At 40.8% G+C, this 20,858-nt stretch overlaps 1 protein-coding gene across 2 annotated transcripts; it reads right to left on the bottom strand.

The window, feature by feature from the left end:
• Window positions 1-1,414: 1,414 nt before the first annotated feature.
• On the bottom strand, window positions 1,415-20,189 carry LOC111244832 (calmodulin-like). 2 transcript variants are annotated; one of them, XM_022792316.2, is made up of 3 exons: window positions 17,943-20,189; window positions 5,116-5,233; window positions 1,415-2,686 (listed from the first exon to the last, which is right to left on the bottom strand). In XM_022792316.2, the coding sequence occupies exons 1-3, from the start codon at window positions 17,943-17,945 to the stop codon at window positions 2,418-2,420; spliced, it is 390 nt and encodes a 129-aa protein (XP_022648051.1). In that variant the 5' UTR covers window positions 17,946-20,189; the 3' UTR covers window positions 1,415-2,417. The 2 variants fall into 2 exon arrangements, with proteins under 2 accessions (XP_022648051.1, XP_022648050.1); XM_022792315.2 differs by having other exon boundaries at window positions 5,116-5,305; window positions 17,943-20,188.
• Window positions 20,190-20,858: the final 669 nt, after the last annotated feature.

Below are 20,858 nucleotides of genomic sequence, written 5' to 3'. Positions count from 1 at the left end.
AAATAAGTTACAGAGATATAACAGATGCGATCGTAACTGTTCGCAGTTGGAAAGATATTAACAAGATGTGTACGTGGGGACCCTGCAAGAGATTTGCTTCTGTACATGTCCACCCGGTACAATCGAATGCTGAAATAACGTGAGATAGTTAGTGTGGATAGCGTTAGAAATAGGCAGTTGTTTTTTAAGACGAACCCAAAGTTAGGGGATGCCGTATGTTCAACTACTGATAGCCTACCTTTCAAGTAATCAGTGAACAAATTTATGTCCGCGTTGAATATTTGCTAGCTTGTCGTATGTTATGGCTGTTAGTGAGATCTTTATCGCCATCGAAATCCTTCTGCGGTACCCCGCTTATGTGTCTTGAACGAACGAACGCTTACGATACACTAAAACTATTCTACAGATATCTAGCTATTGCCAGTCAGCATGAAGATGATGAAGTCCGCTAATCATTAACCAGCCAGCCAGCCAGCTAGTCTATTAATCAGCACTTAGTTAACGGTGGTCATCATCTGCTATTAGTGCTAGTTCAAGGCCAGTTTCGTATGCGTACGTTTTGCTACGGCCTATTTCCTTGACGGTACGCAAGTAACTGAATGAGGAAAACTGCGCTGTTTATCGTCGTTGTAGGAACGTTTTCGCGACAATGTACACTGCACACGTAGGCCGAGAATATATATAGTCGCCATCGAAGGGAACGGCACAGTTAAGATACTTTGTACCAATCTGCCTAATGTAAAGATGTTTCTTTGCAGATCCCACAAAGGCTTCACCTCTTGGCTTGTTTATACATTTAAAATCGATTAAAGCTTTTTAGACGTAGTCGATCAAATGATTTCCTTAGTTGCACAACGCGTACGACACCTTTTGTATCCCACTGATTTTCACTCCTGCAGCTATTACCGTCAGGGTTTCAAATTGTTCAGGCAGTAACTCTGATCTGATTTCCAATCGCCAACATGCAACCCAACAGCGCTCCGTGTTCATAAGTAAATGTCATTAAAAAGTCTATCCAGCACTTTAGTATCTCATGTTTGCTCATTATTTGAGATTGATTCCTTGTTACATAATATATTCCTATGGTGTATAAGCTTATCTTTAGAGAAATTTCCGTTAGCCTTTAAACGATAAGGCCTCAAACGTGAGACAACTGTGTGAAAATCGCTATGGTCGAAATAATGACAAAACGGTTCAGTGTGGCAGATATTAAAATTCTAATGATAAGTTCTTTAAATGGTCATTTTTGTAATTTCCAATTAGTAGCAAATCATTTATTTCCCAACTTCTAAACTTCCTCTCCATTTTACTGTTATACTGCTCTCCGCGTTTCAACTCCTTACGTCAACTTTTACAACGAGCACACTATAAATCCGCTAAAACACATATAACCTAGAATAAAAATTAACCTCAATCGACTTCAAGTCTTTTATTTTGACCTCTTTTTTACTCTCTCTCTTTAATCGTCACTATGTATAATGACGATTAAAGAGACAGTAAAAAAGATATATATATAGGTACCTTTATGAAGTTTATTAACCTAGGGTATGCCATAAATGACCGTATTTTTTTTTTGATTAATTGCGATTATTTATATATAGTGAATTAATTTTTTTTTTGTAATATGTCTAAGCAAATTCTTGAGGTGCTCGATGATAATTCATTAATTATGAAAGAAGAATATGTTTTCTCCTTTCCAGAATTTCCCATTATCCTATATCAGTGGATACTTCTATATAGTATACGTATCATCATATATATCATTGCTGTTGTATGTATATATATATGTATAACTTTATTCACATAGAATGTGTAACAGATATTTTATTATTTATATTTAATATATAATTATTCCATCGTTGTTGACGGCTGCTGGTAAATTTCGCGTCTCACAAACTGGCCGAATGCAACCGACCGCGATCGAACACATTAGCTTGTGTCATACTTTTTTAAATGGACGCACCTTTGTTAAATCGTTTTTAAAGCCTTTTTTTTTTACTAGGGTAATTTTACTACTCGCAGTCAGCTTGCCAAATAGTAAGATAATTCTTGTTGTGTAAAAAAATAAAATAAAAATCAACTAAATTTAATGTTAGCTGGCTAATGCTGCGACATGACTATTGAGACATAGTACCGTTAATACGGAATAAATGTAAACCGTAAGGTGCTCAAGCTAACACCACTTTACCTATTATTGCACGTATCGGAACAGACAATATGCGTGTGCCTGATAGCTCAGTCGAGACAAATCAATAGTATTTGTCAGCCATATTAATGAGGACACGCCAGTGATCCTCTGTGAATGAATGAATAAGTGTGACTGTGCTTTTATTTCATTTTTCCGTATTGTAACGTGTATAGTGTTTGTCGTGTAGGACAAGAGGAATAGCATGTGTGTGCGCGAGCAACTCCAAGGCCTACTTGGCGGAGGTGATAATGAGCACAAACTCTTGGTAGTTAATCTTGCCATCGCCGTCCAGATCGGCCTCTCGAATCATATCCTCAACATCATCGTCACTTAATTTCTCGCCGAGGTTGTTCATGACGACACTGAGCTCGTCCCGCGAGATGAATCCGTCACCGTCTCGATCGAACACACGGAACGCCTCCCGGAGTTCTTCCTCCGAGTCTGCCTCCTTCATCTTGCGAGACATCATCATCAAAAACTCGTTGAACTCGATTGTACCTACAAGAGTCCCCCAAAAACATAGAACAAATATATGTAGAAGATTTATCATTCTGACAACGACTAGAAACGATATTGTGAATAGGTATTATAACAGCTCAATGTATTTCATTAATATAGCAGGTCCCTTTCCCTCTTACCTTCCTTGTTTTTCTCGCTTCTATTTATAGACCATTTAAAATGCTTTCTGTCCTCTATAAGTAACTTATCATTACGCAGTAAAGAAGATTTTACCTTGCGTTTCAACTTCAAAGACGGATCTTCCTGGTGATAAAGGTGCTCCGAGTCTATTTGCTTTCAGCCGGCATTGACTAACTGCCGAAGCAGCCCGGCATTCATGTACCGTGTACAGCGGAAACTCTAGAACTAAGAGGAGGGCTCAAAAGACTTCGCTAAGTTCAAAAATGGAATTTTAAATTTAAAGGAGGTCTTCTTCCCTCCGAAATCGACCTGGATCTTCGATCGCAAACAACTCGTTAACTGACTTAGGGAGAAAGCTGCGTCTTAAATGTATGAAATTTTACTATAAATTATGAGCCTGGATGCGCAACCCATTGGGTAACGTGCATAAGAAAGCACGGTTTCTTAGTAATCCTCGACATTACGTGCGACGCCATGCAAGCACAATACGTTTCAATATAGAATTGTTACAGGTAACAAAGAGTGACACGTTTATGCAAAATGAAGAAAATCGTAATTTACATGCTATACTTGAGCCTTCGTGCATGGTTTTAGACGGGTGGCTCGTTACCCACTACGCCATCGGGGGAACATATGAAAGTAAGGAAAAAATGGGCAGTTTCGGAAAACATGTCTAGGTGAAGAGCTAGGTCAGATCTCCAGCTCAGAAAGAGGCAGAATTTGCACTTGATATTTATACACTAAAAAAATACGAAAAATGAGACGACCAACAATAATGTGCCCATGGTCTAGTGTTATTAATTGAATGAGGATGACTTCGCATATTTCAAGTCGTTTTGCAGGATCTTGAGTCGGAGCTTATTTGAATCTGCCTCGTGCAGAAAGATTACCACATTTCCCAATTACTGACAAATCGAATTCGTTTGACAGCGGAAAAAGTCGCAAAACAACGGACAAGTTAGCATCCAACTTGAACAGTTCTTGCGAAATAAATAACTTGGTTAAGAAATGGCGACGGCGAGTAAATAGTACATTTAATTATGGCCAGAGTCAATTTTTTTATTTAGGAAAAAGTTAATCAACTTCAAAATTTCTCTAACATGATGGCTTTGTCAGGCAGGTATCAGTTATATTGTAGATATATTTAGATAGATCAGACTGTGATATTACGCTTCGGGGTCAAATACTTGAGTCAATCGGACAGAACAGCTAAATCATTACGCTAATTTCGTCTGGTAAGACCAAAGCCATGCAGTATCTGCCATAGAGATCGCAGTGAAAGATCGATCACCAAGAGCCAGAGAATGGCTTCTGGCCTTTAGATAGGCGTTGTGAAGGTCCTAATTGATTTTGGATCAAGCGCGAGAGTGAAATAAGAGGCAAGAATTTTAAGAATATATACTGCCTCGGAAATTTCAAACAAAAGCATTACTTTAACACTTGTTTTGTGGACGTCTCTTTTTTCTACATGGATTATTCTAATAGTAACTGTTCCTTTAGATGATCCTAATCTTAATTACTCATAACTAATTTTACGTTATTTCAACTGCTTAGTTTTCAAGGGACTTATATAAGCCCGTAAACGGTTTATACCGTCGCAAGAAATCGGGACATCCAAACAGGTAAGTGCCCGTCATTCTGAATATATGATTTGATTGATCTTTACATCTCATTGGAAAGGTATAGATGGTCTATCGAGTGAACTTTTCAGGTGCCGTTATTTTTTTTTCTTTCTTTCGTGCAGTATTTTATTTCCGCTTATTACGGGACTGGAAAAGTATACGAATGAATCAACTCACTTTTTCCAGCAGCGTCCATCTTTGGCACAATATTAGTTTATTATTAAAAGTTATTAATCTGACACGTGTGCTAGCTTTCATTAACCGCTCCCGTATCAAATGTTTTTAACTTATTTTATGTAACTCTATGGGATAAACCTTGATCAGAATTAGTAGAAAGAGATAAGTCTTTTGTATGCATCATCGAATGACCATAAATGCATACTTCCTACTTAGTTTTATCATAGTTTTTCAGCGCGCAACAAACATAATTTTGTTACTGATTCAATTTGAGCACGAAGAAATTAGGCGCTTCTTTGCTATATTGTTGAAACGTAGCGCCAGTTTATAACTGTTGTATAAATATTTTTCAATTTCTTCAAGGGACGCTGCGGCCGGTATGTGCATAAGTGTCACAGTCTAGCAAGATGTTCCCGCTAGAATGCGCTTTAAAGCCCATCTTTTATATCGTCTACAATAAGCGCTATGCAACAAAGTTATAATACTAACCATTGCCGTCCTGGTCAACCATGGTAACCATTTTCTTGAGCTCTTGCTCCGTAGGTCGCTGGCCAAGCGATCGCATGACGACGCCTAGTTCGGCGGCCGTAATCATTCCATCGGCGTCCTTGTCAAACAAAAGAAAGGCCTCTTTAAATTCAGCCACCTGTTCCTCCGGCAGGCCAAATGTTTCCGTTGCCTACGAATGATGAATAAATAAGCCAATTGTAGCTGAAACTGATTACGGAATACTACATATGACTAACAGTTTCATAGACCTATCCTCAACAACCAAATATATAGTCAAATTTCCTCCTATCTTTCTTATTTTGTTTAATTTGGAGTTTCGTTATTATAAAATAATGCGGATCATTGCCTAAAGATGGTGAGAATTATTTCAGAGCGCATGCGCGTAGTTTATCTTTTACGTGACGAGAAAAATACCACTTTGTGGGACGAGTGTCATGGATAAAGGTTTGCTAACGAACACAGTGCGTACGTAACACTTTATTTTACAAAAGAAGAAAACAATTATTTGTTTTCAATTGAGGTAGTCGCAGCCATAGTACAGATTAGCTATTTAATCAGGCCAGTTACTAGCTAAGTAACTTATTCAGAGTTCAAAAATGTTTATGAAAAAGTGTCGTGTTGTTTAAGTCATGAACATTAAATGATGCCGTTTTTACTCAGGATCTCTCTAAACCGCTTCGAGCCATCGACGTACTCACCTCGGCACGCAACAGCCCACGGCGTTTGTGATTGTCACAATTAAATTAATTTTCCACATACGACTAATCGTTTAGTAGTTCGATCGTTTTGTAATTATCAAATAAACAGGCCATTTTGTTGTTTCACTTTGCCTACATGGCGTGGATTAGGCCGACCGAAATTACGTGGGGAAGCAAGGCTTTCTTTCAGCGACACTCGGACCTCGACAAGGTTGGGTGATTCGCAGCTGATCACAATCGCGCTTCCTCTGTCTGTACGCTATTTTACTCAACGAAGCCGTTTAGCACGGCCTATTCGATGTCTATCGAAATCTAAGAATGCTTCCATTTTATGAAATTGATCCTGTATGAATATGTCTGCCAGGTCATGCTTGCGGGTGCAAGTAGGCTATGTGTGCTGCCTGCTAATCCTGGGAACATGTTGTGGTGTAGGTGGTAGGCTTGAACCCGGGCACAGACACAGTTGGTTTCGTCCTGGGAGTTAGCCGTCCGATGGAATATCTTACGGCGATACCAGACGTAATGCTCGAAACATAAAAGTCTTGTGCGTTACTTAACGATGCGCATTCGGACGCAAAAGTTGATGTACTTATAGCATGTTGGTAAACGCTTCGCGGAGTTTTCCGAATCCGAGCTAATTCAGCTTTTCTTCTTCCTGTTTCTCCGTAAGTTTTAAAAAGTTCCATGTCGGCGACAGCGACCCTTACTCTGATACAAGCCACTGTCTGAAGTAGTAATTTCTTATATGCGCATATAATTAGTAATCAGATTAGTTATTCTTAGACAATCTGCGATGTAGATATACGTCGTCAACGAAATGTGCCGTAAATTATAAACAACCGTGCTTATATTTCAAAACGAAGCAGAGAAACGCGTACGCAAGTTAGCCTTATTCTCGCGTAGTCGTAAAGCCTAAAATGACATAATAAGCAGTAGCCGTTCTCAAGCGGCCGGGTACGTTCTTAAGCAGGCGTTTTCGTCGTGAAGACCTTCGATGCAAACGGTTCATCAGCTACAGAACATAGTTAAAGGCTTTCTTTGCTGATAAAACTCTAATATCATATAGCGTAACGGCCAGGCGACTTGGCTAGCGTCACGTATATTTTCCAGGTTTGGTCGAATTGGTTCATTGGCAATTCTATATTCGTTGAAGTATGCTTTGGATGACTTCTTTGCGCCATAGTAGAGCCATTATCATTGTTCATCGCTTGCTTCCTTGGTATAGTAAGCATAATTATAAGTTAATTGCGGGCATTCCTCCATTTCCAATGCTAGCCGTGGCCCACATCTGCTGATGTCCCCATACATTGACCCCAATCGTCGTCGAGACCAAATAAAAACCTTGGCTTTCATCTTTTTATAACACGACAGATGATTTACGTGACTCATGTGCAATCTACTCTTGGAAATAGATCTATATAATAAAAGAAGAGAACTGTGTCGCCTTAAGGATACTGGCTGCCTGGATTTGTTCTATGTTGTATTATACGGACAGGTGCGAATTGAGCAAAGATGTTTCTAAATTTAGACAAGCGCGCAAATTTTACTTCATTCATTTGATTTGCCCTTGGCAAAAAGAATTAGTATTTTGTTTTTAGTGTAAAGGTTCTACGCGTTGTTGCCTGTGGAAACGGAACGATATCCCGAGGTGTTCGCTTCCGAACCTATAGAGCAAAAAGCCGTCCGTTAAATAGCAGATACCAACATATCTGTGAACTGGACCGCCCCCTGTAATTGAGATTAAATTCTCGTGTAATACGCAGTCCGTTCCTTTAATTTCGGTATAATACAGGCTGGCCAAATTCACTATCGTTGAACACAGTTTTCTAACGAGAAATAAATTTAGCTCCCAAGCCAAGGGTCTCGCAATATATTACCTATTTCTAATAATCTTGTCGTGAACTAATTCACTATCGTTATTCTATATTAGAGCTCGATTATCTACATTGTTTGCTTCCGGCTCGTAAAGTTTGTGAAGAGTACGCCTCGTATAGTGAATTTACGCTAATGAACTTCAATTAATTATCTCGTGCATTTGAATCCGCCAAACGACTTCGCCAGTGATTTTGTTCCAATGCCGTACCACTGTCTCGTAACGTTTCAGTAACAGGGTTGGTCGAAGCTGCGCAGTAAAATTAATGAAATCACTCTGGAAACGAAAATTTGGCATAGCAAACATCCGCTGACAGACCTTGAAGGTTCGAACAAGAATAGGTTCGAATTCGCTCTCGTCATCCGCCCCTCTGTCATGAATTCGTGATGGTGCACGAGTGCAGAGCGACCTGCACTAATTCGAAATTGAGACGATTTATTCGCAGCTTTCTGCTGTGCACGTCAGCCAACCCAGAAAGAGTTGGGCTAATCTTTACACACGCACACAGTGCAGGAATCAAGTGTTGTTGATAAACGAGGCTCCGACTAATAACAACTGGGAGAGCGTGTATAAGAATTAACTAGTCCAGCTGGATCTGGATCGTACACCAAACGAACGGTTAGAATGGCTTCTTCCGATTGTGATTATAGAGAATTCTGCATAATTTGATATTACTAGTATTTCTTAGGTGCATCTACCTGGCCTACGTCCGTGCTTCGCAGAGCATTCTCGATACTACGAAGCGATCGTATTATCACGAAGTATAGATCTAATGGAAAAACAATTATGTGTAGCAAAATTACTTCGTCTAAAACAACATTGAAATACTATAAGCGTTCGCGATTCTTCCAACACTCAACAGATATTTGATAAGCCTATGACGAAACCCATAAGGAATAGTCACTGTAATAATAACAGAAGTCTTCGTCACTGAAAAACCTACAGGCCTGAAAAATTTTAGGAAGGTTATATATTTGTCCGATTGTAGAGGTCGAGCCATAATAACAAATCCTGCTGTGCTTCCATCACTAAGATAGGTAAGAGACTGACATCGATCAACTATAGTAGACCTTATGATAGCAGACATTTACCAAAGCAAGTTGCGACTGGCAGGTCAGCAGTCTTTTCTTCTAGGCTTCTTTGGACGTGCTAAATGTGCCGATTTTTGCCATATTGAATTGTAAAAGTTAATTATACTATTAGCAGTATCAAAAAATACGCTGTCCTTGAAGGAAAAGCATACGGCTCACAATGGATTTCTAGAAAAATACGTGATAAAGTTTTGCACTATTAGATGAATATTTTATTATTCTTATCTATATCAATATATAATACACTATATAAGAACTATTACTAGTATTAAGTAGTACAACTTAAAATCAGCCAGCTCTAACGATCCCTTCGGACTAGGAGGTTTATCATAATATTATTTAAGCATTTTGTCACAACGGCAAAGCTTTACTTTGCAAACAATACTAAAATGAACAAGAATAGCTGCCGGATATAGCTTATAATCCATACGCATCATCTGTGCATACGTAACGGCTTTATTAGATATAGTCTAAGTTCAATGCAGGACGAAAATCACATAATTTTGTTAGCGCATATAATCATGCTGTTTGTAGTGAAGTCTTGCTACAATAAACGAGTCCTATCGGTCCTAGGTGACGCATGGCCAATGCGTAACCCTATTGCCATCGTAACGAGAGGCATGCGCTCATTGCTGATTCATATTTCAGCCTTCGAAACTGATCACTGTGTATTTTCGTTTGTTAGGAAAATCCTAGATAGGTCCACCAAGGCTCGGTCCGATTAATTCTATCAGTGGGAACAATTTACTGATGCCAAATCAGAGGTGATTCTGAGCACTTGTGAACAAAACGAAAATAGCTGAAGACTTGAAAAATCGCTCACAACTTAGATTAGAAAACGGCTACAAAAGCGACAGCGCTTATTACGTGTTATAGAAGATATATATATAGTGCGCGTGAGTTGCATGTAAATATTTCGTCCTAGTCACACTAGTGGTTAGACGCGTCGTACTCTTGGCCTGACGTGAGTATTTCAGCAATCTTTCATGCAACGACTGTTACAAGATTTGTTTGGTGATAACGGATACAACAGCATTAGCTGGGGTTTTGAAAGGTGATGATCGGTATTTTCTTTCATTTGTAGCATACAAAGCTGTAGCAAATATTTGTGCCTCATTAGTCTTTTTGCAAGATATTTGCGTCGTTGGCCCTTATTTACGTAATTTACGTGATTGTTGTATTGAATGCTAAAGAAAATGAATAGATAACAAGTCTATCGTGCAGTTTTGCAAGCACTGCCCTTGGTAAGTTTTTTTTTTTTTTTTTTTTCATGAGTTCGGGTTCCAGTTATGCGCCCAGTTTTTGATCTCTCGGCCTGGGTGCCTCATAGCAATCAAGCAATTAGATACTGGGACTATTTGTAAACAAGGTTGCGTTGTTGGATATTGCAAGGCTGTTATTTAGATCATGAATTTACTTATGAGACACACCATGTTCAACCTGTCAAAACTTTATTTGACGACTATTAAAATCCAATACCTCAATAAATTGAAGTAACTTAATAAATAGAAAACAAAAATGACTGGTGCTTTGTTTACCCAATATTATGTTAACTAGCTGCCTATCTATTGAAGCTTATAAGTTGATAGCCGCATTTACAGTTATAATCAATACATAGACTTGGAATATTATGAAAGCTAGATTAAGTTAACAATTAGACCTCGATAGATTCTCGCGGGGCTGAGGGTAATGCCATTTCCGATATCTCTTATACATTATTCTTCCAACGTGAGCCTCTATTGAACATAGTAATAGCTGCGTTGCCTGCAATAGCAATCTGAAGAAGTACACGTTATTTGAAGATAAAAGTAGGACGATTTTATGCGATATTTACAGCACGTCTTTGCTTTGTACGATGATGTCGCACAGGTTCGTATCTTTTACCGCTGCTGAATGCTATAAGGTATCTCGGGCAGGATTATTGTGACGCCTACATTTTAATTCCGTTGAACGAGCGAAACCCCTAATTGTTCGTGGCTGAAGTCAAATTGGTCGAGCTCAATTTCTTTGTATCCACAAACAAAAGCTGTTGAAATATGAGTACACCGTTTACGTGATGCTCAGACTAGCACGTATATAGCTGACCTACTCTTAGAAGATATGCAACTGCACTAAATGTTATACTAAGGAAGCGTCATTCAAGGTTCGTCACGTTGACGTGCTGCCCTTCAAAGTAAGGGTCCAGTGAGATTGAAAAAAAAAGCGCCACTCAGAGTATACTCAGACTTCTAGAAAGTTCTCTGACCGTCGATTTCTTTCTGCACAGGAGAATATGGTGCCTCCTCATCAGTGTGCACCATATTCATATAGACAGACGAATTAGGACGGTACATGGATATGCACACTTGATTAGCATGCCGACGGCATTGAAACGCCTGGTGATAGCATGTTCGAGCAGTAGTTACTTCCTGAAGAAAGTAAAAGTAATGGGGCTGCATAGCTCTAGCAGTCGTGTCGTGTTCATCATTAGGATCATCGTTGATCCCCATCCCGTACTCGTATCATCATCCTTGGCTTCCCTCCGAGTCTGAGCCTCTTCTAGTTAATCTATTTTCGAACCCGTCGGATGTCGTGTGTGTACCCAATCAGGGCACGGAGCCCGAATGGTGATTTAACCCCCAAACACTTTCTTGCTCTGCTTTTTCATTCTGTCTCTCGCTACATAGCACCCCACAGCGCCCTCTTTTGACCCTAGCAGGACCTCCACCACCGATCATCCGTCAGCAAAGAACATATTAAGTGTCACAACAGGTTTCCCAATAAACCAACAAGCCATACGACTACCTCTGCGATCACAACTAGTATCCGCACTGGTGCGGGTACTGTTTCACTTATCAAAACAGCTGCTATGGCAATTAGCACATGACCTTGGCCGCTGCACGAACGCGAGTGACGCTGGCGATGGAGCGAGGACAACGCTGAGAGGTGAAGCAGCAGCAAAAGGGAAAATGGCAAGCCTCACGAGGTACTAGTCTGAGCCAGCATTATTTAGGACGGGCTTCTCAAAACGCCCTGTTTGCCTGACTATCGATCAATCGCCTGAAGGCCAGAACAACGGAGTACGTGCTTTGTGGCGGAGCGGCATAGCGTGCTGTATAGTGACTGTATGTGAACTGGCACGCAACCATCGCTGGCTATGCGAAGACTGTCCTGATTCTATCGGCGGTCGATTAAACGGGAGGTAGCCCACTCAACAGCGCCATCAGGAGCCCAAAAAGATTTTAACGAACTGAGATTCTGGCGCGGCTGACGACTCCTATAAACGAGAAGAATCTAAGCTCCCACCAAGCTCACGCCGTATATATATATAGCTGACACCCCCGCCTGTACTTCTGCTTTGTAAACCGGCAAAAAATGAAAATACGAACAGCAAACTACTTTACTGGTTTACTTTCTCACCTTGCCCTCTTCTAAAGGCTTTAAAGCAGACGCCACAAAACATTTATTCGACCAAAAAATTCACAGTGTCATTGTCAGGATAGACCATGACAGAGATAATCAGTCAATAGATACAGTCCTGACGCTGGCTTGTCTGAGGACTAACCGATCTGATCGATTTTAAGATTTAGTCGGCTTCAAAGCTGCGTGTACCAATATGGTCTCAGTACACAACTGCACAGAAAGCAAAACATAAAAAGAAACCGCCAACAGTGCTCATTTGTTTTCTATATAAACTCACTGAACTTTTACTTCGTAACACGTATTTGTTGAGTTTACGTTATACTTCGTTAGCTTCGTTATACTACGTATTACTGTTTTATTACAGCTCCGCTTTTTGAAGGTATGTGCTTAAAGATTTGCGTTAACTTTATTTAAACCCTTATAAATTTCGTATTTAAGAAAATGCGTTTCATTGCTGAAATGGCGTCGTGCATAACAGGTCGCGGTAGGATACACGTCTTTGCAACGAAAAACAACGTTTTTAAATAAACTTGTGATTTGTATCGGTTGTGAACACGCAACCGCAGACCAAATTAATAATCGTTTTGAGCTAGGCTTTAATCGGAAAATTAGTAGAATCTCCAAGGGTCTCTATGTCCAAAAACAGGATTCCACACAATTAAACACAGTCGGCATTATTTACTGTTAATGCTGCGATATATATGTTTTGTAAAGATAGGAACATACGAAAGAATAATGGTAGGTTACCAAGCGTAGTACCGTTCTCGGCTTGTTTTTTGTCAGCCTTGCCGTCATGCATATTTTCTCCCGTTTTGCCCCAGCGTTTACCTCGCATGGACTTAGGTGTCGTGAAAAACTTGGGTCCTTAATAATAATCAAAACTGTACAGATTTGGACTTTTCTTCAGTTCGGTAAGGACAGGTAACTATTTGTTAAGTTGTTAACTATTGAGGCTCATGGAGGAAAAATACCCTCTGGCTTGGATGGCACGGCTATTCTTGTTGTCTGTTTCAGTCTTAGATAATCCTGCCATCGGACAGATAATTGACCCATTTGTCCTAAATGACTTCAACGTATCGATTCATTTACACACATGACTTAATACTTTTAGCGCTCATCAGTTTTAGGTTCATAGTAGGTGTCGTATGCTTGACAAAGTCTCCGTCCATCCGTGACGTGCCAAATCTGTCACTTCGTCTATACTTCGCCCCGTAAAGAGAATGAAGACGAAATGCGAAGTACTATATTATACATAACATTATATCATGTACTACAATTTGAAGATATTATATAATCGTATATCGTGGGTGGCGGAATAGCTCCGCTCGAAGCGATAGGTGATTTACGACTTGAACAGAACGTGACCGTAGCTACGATGTTGCCGCGCTAATTGACATAACGTATTCGTATAGTTGCCAACGTAAACGTCATGGTTTTGACGCTCCACGCTGGGACCGCGAACGAGATGTAAGTACACTAACGCTTATAAAAGCATCTATTTACGCATGCATTTAGCTATATGTAGTAGATTCGATATGTTTGAACCCTTTGATCGAAACACAAACGTGCATGGGGCTGCATACAAAACTTTTTAGAAACAGTCATTAAAAGCCATAGATGGATGGCTTGATATGAAGTCAAACATTTTTGTCCTGCTTGGATTTTAGGTTCGGTACTATAAACACCAGATAATAATAGTTCTATGAAGAGTGTGCCCAGGGCGTAAGTTACCCTGTGGAACCACGCAGTCTAAACTAACATCGTGAACCCACTCAACAACTACTGAACGAACAACTAAATAACTCTCTTTGAAGCAATGTTCACTCGCTCGCCGTTTAGCTTACAAAATCAACAGACTTTCCGTTGACAGCCTAAATAAACAGGGTCTTAGAGCTATATTGACACTCCCAGTCGACTGGATGTTTCTGGATGCTTTCCATTTAATACTGCTATTAAACATTACTTTAGATCGACTAACAAACAATTGACTACGATACAGAACGCACTACCTGGTTGTGTGTATTTTTCGGTATTCGAATTTGTCTATTTTAACCCACTATACAGTGATTATATTGCCAGAACAATTGGACTATACCCCGTAACATTGACTGCTGTACCTCTCAGTTGCCATAGCGGACCGAAACTGTGCCAATAAAATGGCCATCCATGCTTTACGAAGTGTTTATATAACTTATTGACGATGTATTTATTTTGTCGCCTTACGCAGTAACGAACGAAGTTACAGGTCATCGTCGGTAATGAACAAATTGGTAAAGGATTTTGCGGGAAACACAACAGCTTTATTGACTTCGCCATAAATCGTCCTACGGATGATGCGGGTTGTTCTGCTAGCTTAATTTGAGTTCGGTAACTTATTCATGATTGAAACGTATGTGACGAATAAAGATAGATCACTCTTAACGTGGCCGTATATTATAGATGTACACAGTTAAGTTAAATTTACTGTAAAAAAATAACTAAAAATTACCTCTCCTATTAATGCTCAAATAGTAACTTTTTAATTGAGTTTCGCTTTTTTTACTTATTTTGATTTCGTTCAACAACACGAGTAAGCCTATTCGTTTTTACTCAACTTTCCTGCTCTCCCATTTAACCCAAAACATACTATCTGCTTGCCCTTAGTCTCTACCTTCTTTCTTGTCTCCATTCGCTCGTTGTTACTGCAACAACAACGACGACTAGTAAAGACAGTAAAAGTTGGTGTTTTCGTGCCGTACCCGACGCTTCAAGCTTATCTCTAACTTTTTTTCCTCCATTGTCGCACCAACAAAACGAAAAATTGGCTTGAACTGAACGTGTCCTGAATGAATCCTGTTTGATTAAAAAATATGGCCAAATAGCAAATATTAACAAATGTGGTTGAGATGTTGACTCATAGGACAAACACTTGGTAACCATAATCCTTGATGAAAACGCGCAATCACACCAACTGCACGTTTATTGAATTAAACGACGATACAAATTTTTTGTTTGTTTGTGTGTGTGATAATAATATACTACCAATAATGAATTCTTAATTTAGACATTGATGTAATCGTCAATGTTTTAATTAAGATCTCGTCAAGATGACTTCTGCCATTAAAAAGACATCTTGGCCTCTCAGAGTAATTTCCCTCAGAACCTTTTGTCACCAGGTACGCTGTAATAAGGAAAAACTCCCTGGAGTCGACTGCTCCCCCGACTGCAAGTTTCCATAAAAAAAAAAGTAGGCTCCCCCCTGCAGGTTTTTTGACCCACTTAGATGTTACCAGTTTCCCAATTTAGATTAATATTGACTTGGGCAATGATCAGTTTTTAATCATGTTAAGAGCATTCTATTCATCACCCTCGCAAATTTCAGCTAGTAAATATGATATACGATGGGCTATAGCCCATCATATGTCGTATTTGGACACACGATAAATCCTTTGAGTTAGTTAAAAATAGCCAAAAACAACCATTCGAAGGCGCACTCTTCCTGCAAGAAATACCCGCCAACATTCAAATTAAGACGAGAACACCGGTGCCTAAAGGGTACACCGATTTCGGGAGTTTTTTGGGCATATTGTTTATCTAATGATATTCACCTATGATGAATCAGCCTATAATGATGATTTCAGAGAGTTTATAGGGACACGTACTAACGTGTCAAATGACAACTTTAGACAGAACGATCAATATTTTGGAAAGCGGTTAGGAAGATTAATCAAATTCTGTTTGAAAGGAGGGATTTCTGATATGAGTACTCAGAGTTCGCATAACTTGGAAATATCGAGCTCCGAAGGAAAGCTTCTAACAGAAGTTATCGATGCTACTTATTCTATAGTGGCCTAGGCTCCCTAAAAGGAAGTTATAAGAAATAAGCATCCAAATTGCATGGTTCATTTTCCTCTGGTATCAGACGTCAGTCGTTGAAGCTTCTATGTTTGTGTGCAAATGCGATCCGTTCTGGATGTGACACAGTCAGACTTCGTAGAATTGGTACATCGAACTAACTAATCACCTTGCCGGTTTCTTTACAAAAACACTATAGACCCTGTTCTTATAACCTACGACTGATGTCTTCAAGTTCACTATTCTCGAAGGCTCATTATGTTTAGGATCTCTTTTACTCAGTAATACAGCCGTCCGACCTCTATATATATATATAGGGACAACATACCCATGTGCAATACTTCATAATATCGTTGCATCTAGATATAACAGGCAGACACTGACAGGGGTCAGCGTTTTATTTGCGGGATGCCGCAGCGTGAACCTGAAGAGATTCAGTAGCACGAACAACAACTAACATCGTTAAAGAAAATTTAAAATAAAGTAGCAAACTTAAAATATCATAGCGGTTCTTCGTATTCCTATCGTGCCCGAGGCAATATTTTCTTTGAGCAACTCGGAAGAGCCCTGTATACAGAGCTTTCTCTTTTTCAGATCAAACTTCTTTAGACTGAAATTGGATTTAAACTGAAATATCGATGACGGAAATGTGCACGGAAGTATATACAGAGAAAACCTCTAGGGTTGAGATTTGTTTACTCGAGGGCATTGATAATTGGACTATTATGCTCTTACAAGTAAATGTATACAAGTTTCATGAATTTTTATGACTTTAACACAGGCTTGGTGTTCTGCCAGCATTCGTCTTACTTGATCTCTAACAAGTCGCCAGACAAGCTCGGGCATATAGTCAAGTCTACTTTCTCATTGCCGAGAGGACGTTCTAGATGTGACTACTGAGTCATGGTGCGCTGTTCCTAAGCCAGACAACACAGGACTATATGACGCTGTGTCATCCATGTCTGTTTTAAGTGTGCGTGCTCCTCATCCTTCTTCTCCATTATTAATGTAAGACCCAATGAGGTTTTGCTATTGAAATTGAAGAATGAACACATCTTGGGCTTTTGGCGCCGTTGTAAACAACTGTAATATTCATCCTTTCTACTTACTAGCCGTCAAGTACGGACCTAACACATTTAGGTCGAGTCGCATCCCCAACGCCGGCTGGTCTAACCGGAAACGGCGGCCGTCGCATGATCTAGTCTGTTTTCACTACCTTACGTGTCCCTCTTCTTTTCATCAGTGCAAGAATCAATAACTCAGTTTAATTGTTTGCTAACAGCGATCTTCAAAATGTCACGTCCCAGTTAAAAAAAAAAAGTGCAGGAGGATTTACGATAAGCGACAAAAGTAACAATGCGTGATTTCATCTGAAAGCTCTACTTTTAAACGGAAGTTCTAAGTAGTTCTAAAGGACCTCAGTTTCGTTTCGCTGACAGTCAAATATATAAGACGAAGGCTCGCAAATGGTTTGAAATGATCTAAGCTCTTTGTCTCAATCGTCTTTCTAGAGATGCGTACGCTTCTAATTATCAATAACAATAGTAATAACAAGAAGAATAAAAAACTTACCTTTCTAAAATAAAAACATTCACAGAATTTGCAAAACAATTTAAACATGGCTAGCTATAGAATAGCCAGGACAATTGTTGAAAGAATCAACGTATCTATGCAAAGCCCCAACTCGATGGAGTTGTGTACCTCGAGTACAGTATCTATGAGGATGCGCCAAATGTCGATGCGCAACAGGTCGACGAGAACAGGGACGGGATATTCGATTGGGGCAAGAGGTTGTTTAACTCCACGATAAAGAACTGTTTTTGGTGCCATTTACCTCCACTCATTCGAAACCCCTTTCCTTCTGGATCAGTGGTTACCATGATAAGAGATAATACGGTAGTAACTTACCATGATCGTTTGCTCTATCCGGGACGTAAAGAAAACAATTGGCTTTGCAGATCAATGACACCGATCGGAATCAGTCAGATACGCCAGTATCGAGACACACAGACGTCGTATATTGGCGGCATTACGACAAACAACTGCTATAACTGAGCACATATGAATTCGCTTCTCACTTCATTGAGTAGGGTCTTGACCACTACAGACAAAATTTGTTGTCACCATAAGAATATTCACTTCTTTACTTTGAAGCCTGCTGTTCAACAACTATAGTATTTCGCTCAGTTCCTTTCACTATAGTTCACGGGCCGATGCTAACCTTCAAACTATTGTGCCGACCGGGTCTGTGGTAAGTTCGTAGGAACGCCGCTGCAGAAATCAGCGTTACTCGGTTTCTGGCAGATTCGTTTTTGTTAGTGTCGCTGCTAATACCGTTGTCGTTTGCTTCGCGTGTACACAATTGGATGAGAGTGTAGATGTGTGTTTCCATGTAGGAGTGGTTCAACGGCTTGGTTAAATTGACCTGGTGTAAGTAGTAATCAGATCAAGTGAGCCAGAGCGTCCCAGCCGCGGCCAACTTCTCAATCGCTCGGTCCTGCGGCGTTGTTCAGTGATAGTGGTCCACGGCCTGCAGAGTTGTTAGTCGATCCCAGTCTAGTCTAGGACTCAGAACAGATAGCTTTTGCAACAGTAGCTCTTTGTTGCGAGTTTATTTCCCTTCACCCAACTGGCCTAACAGATGTCTTCCGGTTGTTGCCTTTGTCTAGTTCTTAACACGGCAGCAGCAGCAGCAGCAGCAGCAGCAGTCGCAAAGTGCAAGGCCTGTCTTCAAGCAGATGGCCAGGCAGAGAAGAAGCAAACGAGCTTAGTAGGGTTCTACGCTACTGCTTAGCTGTCATGCAGATCGGCAGAGCCCGCCAAACTAAGCCTGATCAACGATGGTGGTTCGGTCCTGATCTCTGGCCCACTTCGTTGACCAACGACACCAAACAGCAGCAACAGTTAAAGTGTCGTGATAAAAGAACTGGGCCTTTCATTGGAAGCAACGGAGAATGCAGTAGGTCTTTTCATTAGCTAGCTTGCTGCGATGGCGACAGGCCGATTAGCTTTGTTTCGCGTGCCATCTAGGTTATGCAGAGCGTCTTAGCTAGTGGTCTTAGGCGTAGAGCTCTTAACAATGACCACGTTGACAGTCGTATTTGCTGCTGCTTCTGTCGCTTTTTCGGTTACAGAGTTCTCGCGCCAGCTACTCCCGGAAAAGAATAATTTCGGGAAGATCGGCACGCTGACCTTTTCCTTCTCCCAGACGAGTAGATTGATTCATTTCGTATCTTCCGAATGTCTTTGAGTAGTTCATCTGCTGTGGCCATGCCATGCGCATGCACCGTATAACGAGTTATGTACTAAAAAACCTATACTTAAGGCGGCCACTGACTGGCTGTACGCCGACCAAAAGTGTTATCACTCCGCCAGCTATTTTTGACCTTGTTAGTAATTTCTCGGTTACTTTTCGAGTAGAGAAACCTTTAGAAAATTCTTTCTCTGTATATATATCAGAGAGCAAGATGTATATATATATATCTGTTCCTTGAAGAAGCGTTCTCCTTATTAGTGTTAATCAATACTATTATTATTATTACCGGACCGAGTGATCGAGGTGATGTACTACAGATACGTTGCTGCGTTCGCGTCGGCGAATCAAAGGCGACGCTTGGCTTCATACACCGCTCTTCTCGTCTTCTTTTTTCGTTTGTGTGCCTTTTTTTCTTGCTGTTTATATCTACACTAGAGTGAACTATTCTTGAGCGGTCGAGCTTGTAGTCAAGCCTTGCTGCACTATTGATAGTATCGTTGTGAACGCACTTGCCGATGCCTTGCTCGTGCTAAGACTATCGCAGTTACAGCAATTCCTCTATCGATGGAAGTGATTCTAAAGTAAATGTTTACAATCAATCGGTGTCAACACTTGATTTTCTTGCGGCAGAACAGGATAACTTGTACCTATTTTGCTTGTTTATCAGCCAGGTTTCCCAGTAAAAGCGTCCAGACCTCCATTCGCCTCTCTTTTGTCGTGCTTTGCTTTACCTTCTTGTGCGTTTGTTAAAGGTCTCTGGCAGCAGGAGCCGACGGCGCAGATCTTCGGGCGAACTAAATCAGTTGCTCTAGTTTGTCTGCTGAGCTTGACCGCCGTCGTTCTACAATGTCTTCGATGGTAATGGTCGTACCTGTTGTATTGGTGTGGAACTCGCTTGCTGCTAACTGCCAAATTCGTAGCCGGAGCCGCTCAAGCCGGTAAGAAACCCGTTTACCTGGATGGGAGAGGGCTGCTACTAGAAGAAGGAAGGGGCAGCAATAGTGGCAAGACTTACTTGACGAGTTGGCCTCCGGCCTTAAACGGGGCAGAGGGGCGAGCGGCCCGTAAGAAACCTTGGCAGTAAGGACGGGGTAAGGGGACCGCCCGACAGACCGACCAAGATGTCCGAATGCATCCATCCAAGAACGGGGAAGGACAGACCCTGTGCAATACATATACAGACAGAAAGGGCATAGCACATAAAGAGACCCGTCCCTTTTTTGTCTCCAAACCCTCTGGTTCTATAAATCACGGCACGTCTTCGTACGCTGGTGCCGCTACCGTCTCCCACTTCCTAACCATCGTATATCTCCTAGAACTTGAGCAAAGCGAAGATAACCCTTTCGATCGAAGGAGCAGATAGGGCAGCATTAGCGCCAGCAGCCGCGACGGACGGGATGGAATCGAAGCTTAGCTTGCTGCCCCTGCATTAGAGGTGTCGTGGCAGCCACTGTCAAGCTAAGTGCTGGGCGACCATCGCTGGACTGGGTCGGTGAGAAGAGCTCGGAAATCCGTTTGTGGAAACATGCTACTGCTATATAACATATACTACTTCCGATGATATTGCT

The sequence above is a fragment of the Varroa destructor genome, unplaced genomic scaffold, assembly GCF_002443255.2.
Source record: "Varroa destructor unplaced genomic scaffold, Vdes_3.0 BEIS01000002.1, whole genome shotgun sequence".
Lineage (NCBI taxonomy): Eukaryota > Metazoa > Arthropoda > Arachnida > Mesostigmata > Varroidae > Varroa > Varroa destructor.
Note: the sequence above shows the minus strand (reverse complement) of the source record. Positions and strands in the feature narration are given on the sequence as shown.

Coding starts and splice junctions, on each gene's coding strand:
- LOC111244832 (XM_022792315.2), bottom strand. Junction 2,687..5,115: donor GGTTGACCAGGACGGCAATG/GTTAGTATTATA, acceptor GGACTCTTGTAG/GTACAATCGAGTTCAACGAG.